Source organism: Grus americana, chromosome 21 (genome assembly GCF_028858705.1).
Source record: "Grus americana isolate bGruAme1 chromosome 21, bGruAme1.mat, whole genome shotgun sequence".
NCBI classification, from domain to species: domain Eukaryota; kingdom Metazoa; phylum Chordata; class Aves; order Gruiformes; family Gruidae; genus Grus; species Grus americana.
The window spans coordinates 1,713,286-1,724,280 of NC_072872.1; the positions used below are offsets into that span (position 1 = coordinate 1,713,286).

Sequence of the window (10,995 nt, forward strand, 5' to 3'; positions counted from 1 at the left end):
TGGAGAGCTGCAGGCCGTAAGAGAACTGTACGGTGTGAGAGCTGCGCCCTACGTGAAGGGATACACGTATAGAGCTCGCTAGATACACCTATGCATAATATAGAGCTGCGCGCCGTGTAGCCGTATGCACAATACAGAGACAGCTGCACGCTATGTAAGAGAACTACACAGTGTATGAGAACTATACGCTATGTAAGGGACCTAGATACTGACTGCACGCTATACGGGTTGCACGCTATACGGGTTGCACGCTATACGGGTTACACACTATACGGGTTGCACGCTGTACGGGTTGCACGCTATACGGGTTGCACGCTATACGGGTTGCACACTGTACGGGTTGCACGCTATACGGGTTGCACACTATACGGGTTGCACACTGTATGGGTTGCACACTATACGGGTTGCACACTATATGGGTTGCACACTATATGGGTTGCACGCTATACGGGTTGCACGCTATATGGGTTGCACTCTATATGGGTTGCACACTATACAGGTTGCACGCTATATGGGTTGCACGCTATATGGGTTGCACTCTATATGGGTTGCACACTATACAGGTTGCACGCTATATGGGTTGCACTCTATATGGGTTGCACACTATACGGGTTGCACACTGTATGGGTTGCACACTATACGGGTTGCACACTATACGAGAGGACTGCATGCTATATGAGAACTACACACTGACAGCTATATGCTATATGAGAGCTGTACGTGCTAAGGGAGCTGCGCAGTATATAAGTGAGCTATATGCTGTATATGCTGTAGAGCTGCGCAGTATATAAGTGAGCTATATGCTGTATACGCTGTAGAGCTGCGCAGTATATAAGTGAGCTATATGCTGTATATGCTGCAGAGCTGCGCAGTATATAAGTGAGCTATATGCTGTATACGCTGTAGAGCTGCGCAGTATATAAGTGAGCTATGTGCTGTAGAGGAGAGCTGCGCAGTATATAAGTGAGCTATATGCTGTAGAGGAGAGCTGCGCAGTATATAAGTGAGCTATATGCTGTAGAGGAGAGCTGCACAGTATATGAGAACTACAACCTAGATGAGCTACACGCTCCATAAGAGAACTGTATCCTATATGAGCTACACGCTATATGAGCTGCATGCTATGTGTGAGCTATATGCTATAAGAACGGCACGCTATAAAAGTGAGCGGCACACTGTATAGGAGAGCTGCACACTATAGACGAGAGCTGCACGCTGCATATGCGATACTGTATACGAGCTGCACGCTATATGCGCTGCATGCTGTATGACACACACTATATACGAGAGCTACACACTACATAGGAGCTGCACGCTGTATACGAGAGCTACTCGCTGTATATGAGCTGCACAATGTATACGAGAGCCACAGACTGTTTACAAGAGCTGCACAATGTATACGAGACCTGCATGCTGTACATGAGCTACAGACTATATATGAGACCTGCACACCATTTATGAGCCGTATACCGTATATGAGAACTGCACGCTGTATAGGAGCTGCACAGTATATACGAGAGCCTCACAGTATATACGAGAGCCGCACAGTATATACGAGCTGCACAGTATATACGAGAGCCTCACAGTATATGAGCCGCACAGTATATACGAGAGCCACACAGTATATACGAGAGCCACACAGTATATACGAGAGCTGCACAGTATATAGGAGCTGCACAGTATATATGAGAGCCGCACAGTATATATGCAAGCTGCACAGTATATATATGAGCTGCACAGTATATACAAGAGCTGCTCAATATATATATGAGCTGCACAGTATGTGCTGCACAGTATATATCAGAGCCACACAGTATATACGAGAGCCACACAGTATATATGAGAGCCGCACGGTATATATGATGACAGCCACGCAGTATATATGATGAGAGCTGCAGGGTATATATGATGAGAGCCGCACGGTATATATGATGAGAGCCGCAGGGTATATACGATGACAGCCACGCAGTATATATGATGAGAGCCGCACGGTATATATGATGACAGCCACGCAGTATATATGATGAGAGCTGCAGGGTATATATGATGAGAGCCGCACGGTATATATGATGAGAGCCGCAGGGTATATACGATGACAGCCACGCAGTATATATGATGAGAGCCGCACGGTATATATGATGACAGCCACGCAGTATATATGATGAGAGCTGCAGGGTATATATGATGAGAGCCGCACGGTATATATGATGAGAGCCGCAGGGTATATACGATGACAGCCACGCAGTATATATGATGAGAGCCGCACGGTATATACGATGAGAGCTGCAGGGTATATATGATGAGAGCCGCAGGGTATATACGATGAGAGCTGCAGGGTATATATGATGAGAGCCGCAGGGTATATACGATGACAGCCACGCAGTATATATGATGAGAGCCGCACGGTATATATGATGAGAGCCGCAGGGTATATATGATGAGAGCCGCAGGGTATATATGAGAGCCGCAGGGTATATATGATGAGAGCCGCAGCGTACGTGTGACAAGAGCCACGGCGCACAGTTTCCTATAGGAGACATGCAGACCCCCCCAGCCCCCCAAGCCCAGGCTATTCCCTATAAGTGAAGCAAAGCCCAACCTCCACCCTCCTGCCTCTAGGGGACCCCGCACCCCCAAACACTGCAGGACCCCCCCCCCCGAGACGCCCCCGCCCCTTTCTATAGGCAAACCCCCCCCCCCGTCATTTCCTATAGGAGACTCAGAAATGTGCCCCGAACACCTATGTACCCCACAGTTTTCTATATGACACCCCCCCCCAGATTGAGACCCCTCCAAGCCACGCTATTTCCCCCAACGACCCCCCCAAACCCAGACATTTCACAACTCCAAAACACCCTAAAGCACCCCAAAATCATCGCCCGCAGCCCTCCCTCCTGCGCCCAGGGCTGGGTGGCCGGGAAGCACTGAAATAATGGTCAGAATCTCTCCCCCCCCCCCCGAAAAATAACAAATAATAAAATCAGACACACAACTCCCTCCCCCGAAAACACGAGCAATCCCCCCAAAAATCAGACAACCCCCAAAAATAACGAGTCGGGAGTCGCAGCGACCCTTACGCTTTATCTCTTGGATACTCTACGTAGAAAACGGGGCGGCGGGGGCTCGCACCGCTCCCCCTTTACAATATAATAAGGAAAGTAATAAAAATAATACCCCCTCCCCTTTTTTAATTATTATGTGCACAAAAAAAAACCTTTAAAAAAAAAAAAAACTGGACTTTTTTTTTCCTTTCATGCACGGTTTCTTTAGCACCACGGTGAGGATCCGGAGCGGGACGGGCAGAGAGGAGGATGGGAAGGGGTTGGCATCCCGGGATGCGGCCGGCAAAGGGGGGGTCCCCTGGAGCTCAGCACCCGCCGCAGCTGCGGGCGCAGGATGCGACCACGGTTTGGCAGAGCCCGCTGGTGGCCATCACCCCGCACTTGGAAAACTTGTCGCGGCAGAGATCGGCTGTGGGGGATAGAAAGAAAGAATCCGTGGGGTGTAGGGAGCCCCCCCACACCCCGTGGGGACAGGGACGTGATGATGCTCCAAGGGGGTGGCTCAGCCCCCCCCCCCCCAAAAATGGGATCCCAGTTTGGTCCACTGGTTGTGGAGCGATGCTCAGAGCAGCTTTGGGCGCTAGGATTTTTGGTGTGTCCCCCCCATGGAAAAAGGGGTGACCTGGCTGGGGAAGACCCCCAATTTGGGGGCGCGCCCCCCCCGCCTCACCTCGCAGCAGCTCTTCGTGGGCGCACACGGTGCGGACGCAGATCTCCTTGTTGATCACGTAAACCCGGCGGAGGCTGGATTGTGGGGCGGGGGGGAGAGAGAGAGAAAAAAAAAAAAAAAGATGGAGGGGTTTAGTTCAAAAGCAGAGGGGCTCCCCAAAATAGGGGGGAGGTCAGGGAAGCTCCCCCCCCCCCAGTCTCACCTGTAAAAGCAGATCTCGTTCAGGCACTGCTTGCAGGGCTTGTGCACGGAGTAGAGCCTGGTGCAGGGGTATTGCTCCTCCCGGCAGTCTGCGAGGAGAAAAGGCAGCTGGTTTCTGATGGGGGGTCCGGGAAACCCCCCCGGGGGGGGCCCTGACACCCCGGGGATGGGCTCAGCGTCCGCTTGGTGCATTTGCCCCCCCCCCTCCCCTAATTTTCGCCCCGGGGTATGAGCGTGGCTGCGCATCCTCACCCCAACCGGGCTAAAAGGGAGGCTGAAGGACCGAGGGGGGGTACGCGCTCACCGAGGGGTCCTGGCTCCGTGGGCTCGGTCTCGGGGGCAGCAGCTGGGGGGGAGAGAAAAATGGGGAGGGGGAGCAAATTTAGGGATGGAGCAAAAGCATCCCGCTGCCCTTTCCCTGGGTTTTAGGGCTGGAGCATCCTTACGCTGGCACCCGAAGCTGCTCCGAGGGGGGAGCACAGCCGGGCGAAGGGTGCAGGGGAGGGATGGAGACCCCAAACCCTGGGGTGGGGATGGGGGGGGCTGGTGGCTGCCACCCACCTGGGGTTGGGGCTGGCACGATTTCCTGCTGGGATTGCTGCTGGGACTGGTACCGAAACTGCTCCTCGGGGGCACGGGGGGTGACATCTGCAAGGAGAGAGACAGTGCGGGCAACACCCCAAAAACCTGCCCCCCCCCCCGCCCCCCCGGCATCCCACAGGGGAACCACTTACCGTGATAGTCGTAGTAATCCTGAATTTCTGGGGAATAAAACAGAGAACAGAGCAGAGGCTGAGGACGGGGCGGGGGGGACAGGGACGACACCCCATGGGGCCAGGACTTGGCAATGAGCCCCCAAAATTTCGCAGCCCATCTGAGCAAGGGGAAAACACCCTCCAGCCACCCCAGGAACGAACCTGGGCAACATCCCACCAGGGTTTGGGTTGGGTGTTGGGGTTTTTTTTTTTAAAGCTTAACAAAGGCTTAACAAATAATTGGCAGCGTGAGGAAGGGGAAAGGGGGGGCACGTGTATAAGGGGGGGGACGGGAAGGTGTCGGGAGGAGGTTGGAAGTTTAGGGGCTGGAGAAAAGGGATGGAGCAAAGAGTATGGAAGTAGAAAGAGGCGTCAGACCGATGTGCATTTGGCCAGAGAAAGCAAAAAAAGAAAGGACAAAGAGAGGGGGAGAGAGGTGGGTGAAGCCTCTCCCCAGTTCAGGGTGCTCTAACCTGATTGCTGGTCGTACTGGGAATATTGGACCGGCTCGGGGTAGGTGATGCCTTCAAACCTGCTGTACTGTCCCTGGACCAGGAGCGCTGCTGGGGAGACGGGGGGGGGAGGAGCGTCACCAGGAGGCGCACAGCCACCCCCAGCCCGGGGATTTGGGGTTCCCTGCTCTGCCTCGTCCCCCAAAACATCATCCCATAGCCATCCCCAGGCAGGGACACGCCGCCCGGAGAAGAGGTGGGGAGGTGGGATGCTCACCGACGGGGAGCCAGCACCTCTGCCACGGCCAGCCCGGGGGTCCTGCGTTATCCGGGCACAGCCGGGGACGATCCCAGGTGACCCCGATGTCTCGCAGCACCTGGGTACCGCGACCCTCCCTGGAGAAGGGCCCAGCATCCGGGTGACCCCAGCGACGCTCCGGACACCCCAGGGGCACCAGGGCATCCCCTGCATCCCGCGGATCCTGGTCCAAACGCCGGCACGCACGAGCCGCCGTGATCACGCAGGTAGGATGATTTTTTTTTTTTCTTTTTTGGGGGGGGGGGAGGGAGATCAGGTCACCCCCCCATCCCCAAGGCGGGAACACATCCCCAGGACACATCCATCCAGCCGTCGCATCCCTCCGCATCCTCGCAAGAGGCAGCATCCGTGAGCGAAGTCCCGCCGGGAACGATGCCGGGAGAGGCCTTATCTTTTGGGCGCACTTACCCCCCTGCGCTGCCCCCCCCCTTTTCGCCGGGGCTCCCCTGGCCTCGCCTGCCTAATGGGTTCCAGCTGCCCGTAGCCTCTGTGCCGAGCTGCTTTCGCCCGAAGTTTTCCTGGCTCCAGGCTCCCGGGTCCGTCACCTCCCTCCCCGTTTCCATCCTGCCTCTGCCAGCCCCCCCCGGGGGGGGGGTGTTACAAATATAATTTTTCTGGCTGCCGTCCCGGCCCCGAGGTGCCAATTTTGTGCCAACCCACAGTGCCACATCGATGTCCCCAAAGCAGGAGATGGTGCCAGACCCCCTCCGTGCCCCCCCCTCCCCCCCGCCCTGACCTAGAGCCAGTCCCAGCCTAAACTCGAGCCTACGCTGGGGTTTTGGGTTAATTTTGGGGTATAACGGGCGATGGGGTGATGTTTGCCCCGGATGGGTGCAGGCACCCAAGCACCCTTGGGGGTGGTGACCGGCTGGTGGGGTTTAACGGGGTGTCACCTCGCTTGGGGACCCCCGGGGAGGGGACGCTCACCTGGCAGACACAGCAAGAAGAGCCCCACCGCTCTCATCCTGACGGCAGCGACGAGGAGCAGCGCGGGCCGGGATGCAGCCGGAGGAGTCTGGATGGGGCAGAGGGAAACACAGAGGGGTTGGGGGGACACACACACAGAGGGACCAGGACCCCCCAGACCCCCCGGGTCCCCAATCCCCTACAGCAGCCCCTCCCTGCCCCCCCGGCACGATGCCCCTCGCGGCTCTGCCCGAGATGCCCTCAGGGGCTCGCTCAAAATTAAAAAAAAAAAAAAAAATCAAAAAACCTAAAAAGCAAAGAAACTTCCCCCCCCCCCCCGCAAAAAAAAAAACCAAAAAACAAAAACAACCCCAAAAAGCAGGCTGGGCTTCCCGCCGCGCGCTCCCCGGGGAATTGCGAGGGACGAGCCGTGGAATACCCGCGGGTGGGATGGGGGATGAGAGATGCCAGGGTGGCTGAATCACCGCCACGGGGGGAGACATCTGGACCCCCCAGTGAGAACGGACCCAGGAGCTGCAGCTTTTGGGGCTCCCTCTCCTGGGGTTTTCAGCCCTGCTCCTTGGGGAAGGAGCTTATTTTTGGGGTTCCCTGCCACCGCGGGATGCTGCCTTTGCTTGGGCATCCCTTAAATCCGAGGGGATGTGGAGATTTGGGGGAAAAAAAAAAAAAAAACCCAAAAAACCCGCTTTCAAGAAAAATCCCGCGCTGGGGTTTGGCAGCCTCGGGCGCTCGCGGCTCCGCAGCGCTTTCCACGCCGCGATGTCCGTGTCGAGCGGCTGCTTTCCCCGGCGGGGACCCGGGCCAGGGCCGGCTGTGCCGCCGGTGAGCAGGGCCCCGTCCCCGGCACGGCTGGCAGGGACGCCGGCTGCCCTTCCCCCTCACCCCGAGCCAGCTCCAGGGGGAAAATTGGGGGGAAAAAAGAGAAATTCCCCCCCCCCCCCGCCCCCCCACATCCTTCGCAATCCAACCGAACGCGTTTGGCTTTCGGGGGATAAAGGACGGCGGCGTTCCCGGCACGCCGAGATGCCGCAGGGATGGGGAACCCCCTCCTGGCAACCCCGGCTCTGCTGCCGGAGCGGGGAAACTGAGGCACGGGTGGAGATGAGCTGAACCCACTGGCGTCTCGGCCCTGCCGAGGGGGGAACATCACCCCCCCCCCCGCACCCGGAGGCACCCAGGCGCCCACCCCAGCTCCCGGCTGAGCCGCGGCCACGTGCAGCCCCCGGCACGGCCCCGGTCCCCGCTGGGGAAGGGGGGCTCGACGGGACCGGCCGCGGCGTCACCAGAGCCCGGCATCTCCCAGCCACCGCGTCCTCACCATCGCCGCAGCGCTGCACGTCCCCGCCACCCCCTCACCCCCCCCCGCCTTTTCGGGGCACCACGGCCTCCTCCATCCCCAGGCTCGCCGGTACCGGAGATGTCGACGCCCGACCTCCAGACCCTTCTCCCAGCTTTGGGCAACCCAAAAATGTCGGTCCCTACCTAAGCCGGGATCAGGTCACCAAGCTCGGCCGACGTTCGGAGTTTGGTGGTGCTGAGCGAAGCGCCCGGCACCACCCCGGCACCGACCCGCGACCCGGCTCCCCGCAGAGCCCATCCCGCGGCGAAGGACGCCCCGGACCCGGGGTTTAACCGTGTCCCGGGATAAAAGGGATCGCGCGGGGATGAGCGGGATCAACGCGCGGCTCTGGGCTCGGCGGGCGCCTGGCGGGGGGGGGCGGGGGGGGGGCTTTGGGGCACCTTCAGGCGGTGGGAAGAGGCTGTTGATGCCCATCCCGACCTTTGCCGGTTCTCCGGATGCCGGGATCCCGCGGGATGCCGGCGCCAACGTCCCGCGGCCCCAAATCACCCTGAGCCGGCGCTCGCATCCCACCCGGGATGGACCAGATGGACCCCCCAGCTCCGGAGGCACCACGCACCGGCCCTCCCGCCGCTCCGGGATCAACCTGCCCCGCCGGCCCCTCGTCTGCCCCGAAACAATCCCGCGAGCACCCGAGGCTTCTCCCGAGCTCTAATTCCCCCTGAATTTGCCCCAAACTTGGAGCTCTTGGAGCGAGCTCGCGGGGTTTGGCCGGGGAACGGGGACAGACGGGTCACGTCTCCCCCCGACCGCGATGCCAACGCCGCCTCCTCCCGACGGAGGACACCGAAACGCCCGCCGCCGCCTCCAAACCCCGCTGGGAGCGACGCCGAGGGGCGCCCCGCCATCTGCCTTCGACCCAAGAGGGGACGACGACGGGGCCACCCCCCCCCTCCTCCTCCTCCCCCCCCCCCCCCCCCCCCGGCTGCTCCCACCACCAAAGCAACCCGCCGAGACGCCCCGGGAAGGACCCGAGGTGCCGTGTCCCCCCCCCCGGTGTCCCCCCGTGTCCCGTCCCCCCCCCCAAAGCTCCTCTCCCCTCCGTGCAGGGGTCCGGCGACTTCAACCGCGCCAGATGTTTTTGCAACTGCACATCTGGGAACAATCAACCCCGAAGAAAGAACACCACAGTCTCTCCCTTTCATTCTGCTAAACCCCACCTTCCCCCAGCCTTTCCCCCCTCCCCCAGCTTTTTTTTTTTTCCTTTTTCCTTTCTTTTCTTTTTTTTTCTTCTTCTTTTTTTTTTTTTTTCCAAGCTCTCCAATTGCCAGAGAGTGGGAGAACAAAGGATTCAAATTTTTTTTGGCCCCCGACCAAAGGTAAAAAGAAACCCAAACTTCGGTTCCCCCATCCCCGTTTTCACACATTGCATTTTCGTTAGGGTCCCGTCCCCCCTCGGGGGGGGGGGGAAATAAATGGAAATATTAAAATAGCCCTTTGCTACAGTCACTTTCCAGGGTGGAAAAAAAAAATAATAACTATATATATATATATGGCTTCCTTCAGACGTTAGGGTATTTTTAGACTTTTTGAAGTGGTTAAAAATCTACTACAACAGCTGTCAGGCTGCAAAGACGGGGTCCCCCCCCCGGCCGTTGGCTCTTCAGCACCCCAAAAATAAGGTGGGTTTTCTTTTTATGAAATTAAAAAGTTGAAAACAGCTTTTTTGAGAGCTCTCCTGCCCCGACCGATGGAGTTTTTAAGGTGACTTTGCAAAGCCCCAAAGATGGGGTTCATCTTTTTTTTTTTTTGGGGGGGGGTGGGGGGGTGTCCCCAGCATCCCTGGCTGATGCAGGGGCAGGGATTGGGGGGGGGGGGGTTTCTCTCGCCTGGTCCTTACCGCTCTGGGTGTTAGTGCTGGTTCTGCCCTTGCCCACCGCCTTGGTCTCTTCTCTCTCTGCTTTCAAAAACTCCAAAATGAGAGTTAAAAAAAAAAAAAACCAAAAAAACCCAAAAAGAAAAAAAAAAACCACCACCAAAAAACCCACGACTCCTACCTCCAACATGGGGGCTCCGCTGGGTCCTAATGCCACACCTGAGCCGGCCCCTTCCTCCTCCCAAAATGTTGCCTGCTAGGGGGAAAAAACCAATAATAATTAAAAAAAAAATAAAAAAATTAAAATCAATAAGCGCACATCGGCAGGGTTAGGGGTTTGTTGGGTTTTTTTTGGGTTTTTTTCTCTTTTCTTCCAGCCAGGATGAGTTTTAAATTGCTCCTAAAGGCAAGGATGGGAGGAGGGGTTTGCACAGCGCCGAGCACACCGGTGTGGGTTGGGCTGGGGTTTGTGCTGCTGGAGGGTGAGATGAAGGAGTCACGTCTACGGGCTCGGATAAACCCCCAAAATTTGGGCTCCCGGCACCCCAATCCCCCCCTCCGACTCCAAACTTGGCATTAGCATTTGATCTGCCCTCCCCCAGAGCAGCGAGGATGCTGCGACCTCGCAGCGGATTTAAAGCTTTATCCCAGGATGGAGGGAACAAACCCCCCCCCAAACCCAATAATAACACCCCCCTTTCCCCCCCGCCCCAGGCCGAAGATGCCGGAGCAGATCTGCGGCCCCGGCACGGCGGCACAGCCAGCGTTGCTGACCATGGGGCCCTTTTTTCCCCGGCTCGCTGGCAGCTTTCCGCAGGACGTGGGATGCCGGCTGCATCCCGGTGAGGTTGGGGATGCTCCCCTAAAAACCCCCCGAGCCTGGCGACGACGCTGGGGGGTTAAAAACCTGCAAATTTTAGGCATGGTCAACCCAACAACGGAGCAAACGGAGGGTGCTGGGGGGTCAGGATGGAGGAAGGTCTCCGCAGACGGCGTGCACGGGGATGGGGATGAGCAACGGGGAGGAGGCGGCGGAGATATTTTTTGCACCCATCGCATGGACCCCGCAACTGGTTGTGCCAAGGTACGAGCGTTTCTGCAGCCGGGAAGGGGGGGGCCTGGCTGCTCTAAAAACCAGGAGGAAATACGGTTTCAGGCGCGGAGGAGAAGCAGAGAGGGTTTTAAAGGTGTTCCCATCTCCTATCGAGCCTGGTTTTTCCACTCCGAAGGACGGATAAAAACCATCCGACCGTCTTCAAACATGTCACATAGCTGCTCCCACAAAGCTTCTGCCTGCTCTGAAACCCAGCATCGTCCTTGTCCCCGGCGCTGGTAACCTCCAGCTAAGGGCAGGAGCTGCCTGTTAATAATTAACCGGACTTTGCAAAGCCCCTGAGGCCAGGAACACCCTCCAAAAAACCAGCCAAGCAAAA

General features: G+C 57.6%; 1 protein-coding gene across 8 annotated transcripts; it reads right to left on the reverse strand.

Annotated features, from left to right (window-relative positions):
* Positions 1–3,068: 3,068 nt before the first annotated feature.
* Positions 3,069–10,994, reverse strand: MFAP2 (microfibril associated protein 2). Of its 8 annotated transcripts, none has more exons than XM_054849832.1 (11): positions 10,613–10,994; positions 9,744–9,815; positions 9,587–9,643; positions 6,387–6,474; positions 5,162–5,251; positions 4,668–4,694; positions 4,495–4,581; positions 4,238–4,279; positions 3,935–4,022; positions 3,733–3,806; positions 3,069–3,471 (listed from the first exon to the last, which is right to left on the reverse strand). In XM_054849832.1, the coding sequence occupies exons 1-11, from the start codon at positions 10,619–10,621 to the stop codon at positions 3,368–3,370; spliced, it is 738 nt and encodes a 245-aa protein (XP_054705807.1). In that variant the 5' UTR covers positions 10,622–10,994; the 3' UTR covers positions 3,069–3,367. The 8 variants fall into 8 exon arrangements, with proteins under 8 accessions (XP_054705807.1, XP_054705806.1, XP_054705805.1 ...); XM_054849831.1 differs by having other exon boundaries at positions 5,162–5,248; positions 9,744–9,818; XM_054849830.1 differs by having other exon boundaries at positions 9,744–9,818.
* Between the last annotated feature and the right edge of the window lies 1 nt (position 10,995).

Bases quoted from the DNA above. Each gene is read 5' to 3' on its own strand.
- MFAP2 (XM_054849830.1), bottom strand. The intron at 4,582-4,667 runs GTAAGTGGTTCC...CTCTCCTTGCAG, and splicing joins GGATTACTACGACTATCACG to ATGTCACCCCCCGTGCCCCC. The intron at 4,023-4,237 runs GTGAGCGCGTAC...TTCTCCTCGCAG, and splicing joins CACGGAGCCAGGACCCCTCG to ACTGCCGGGAGGAGCAATAC.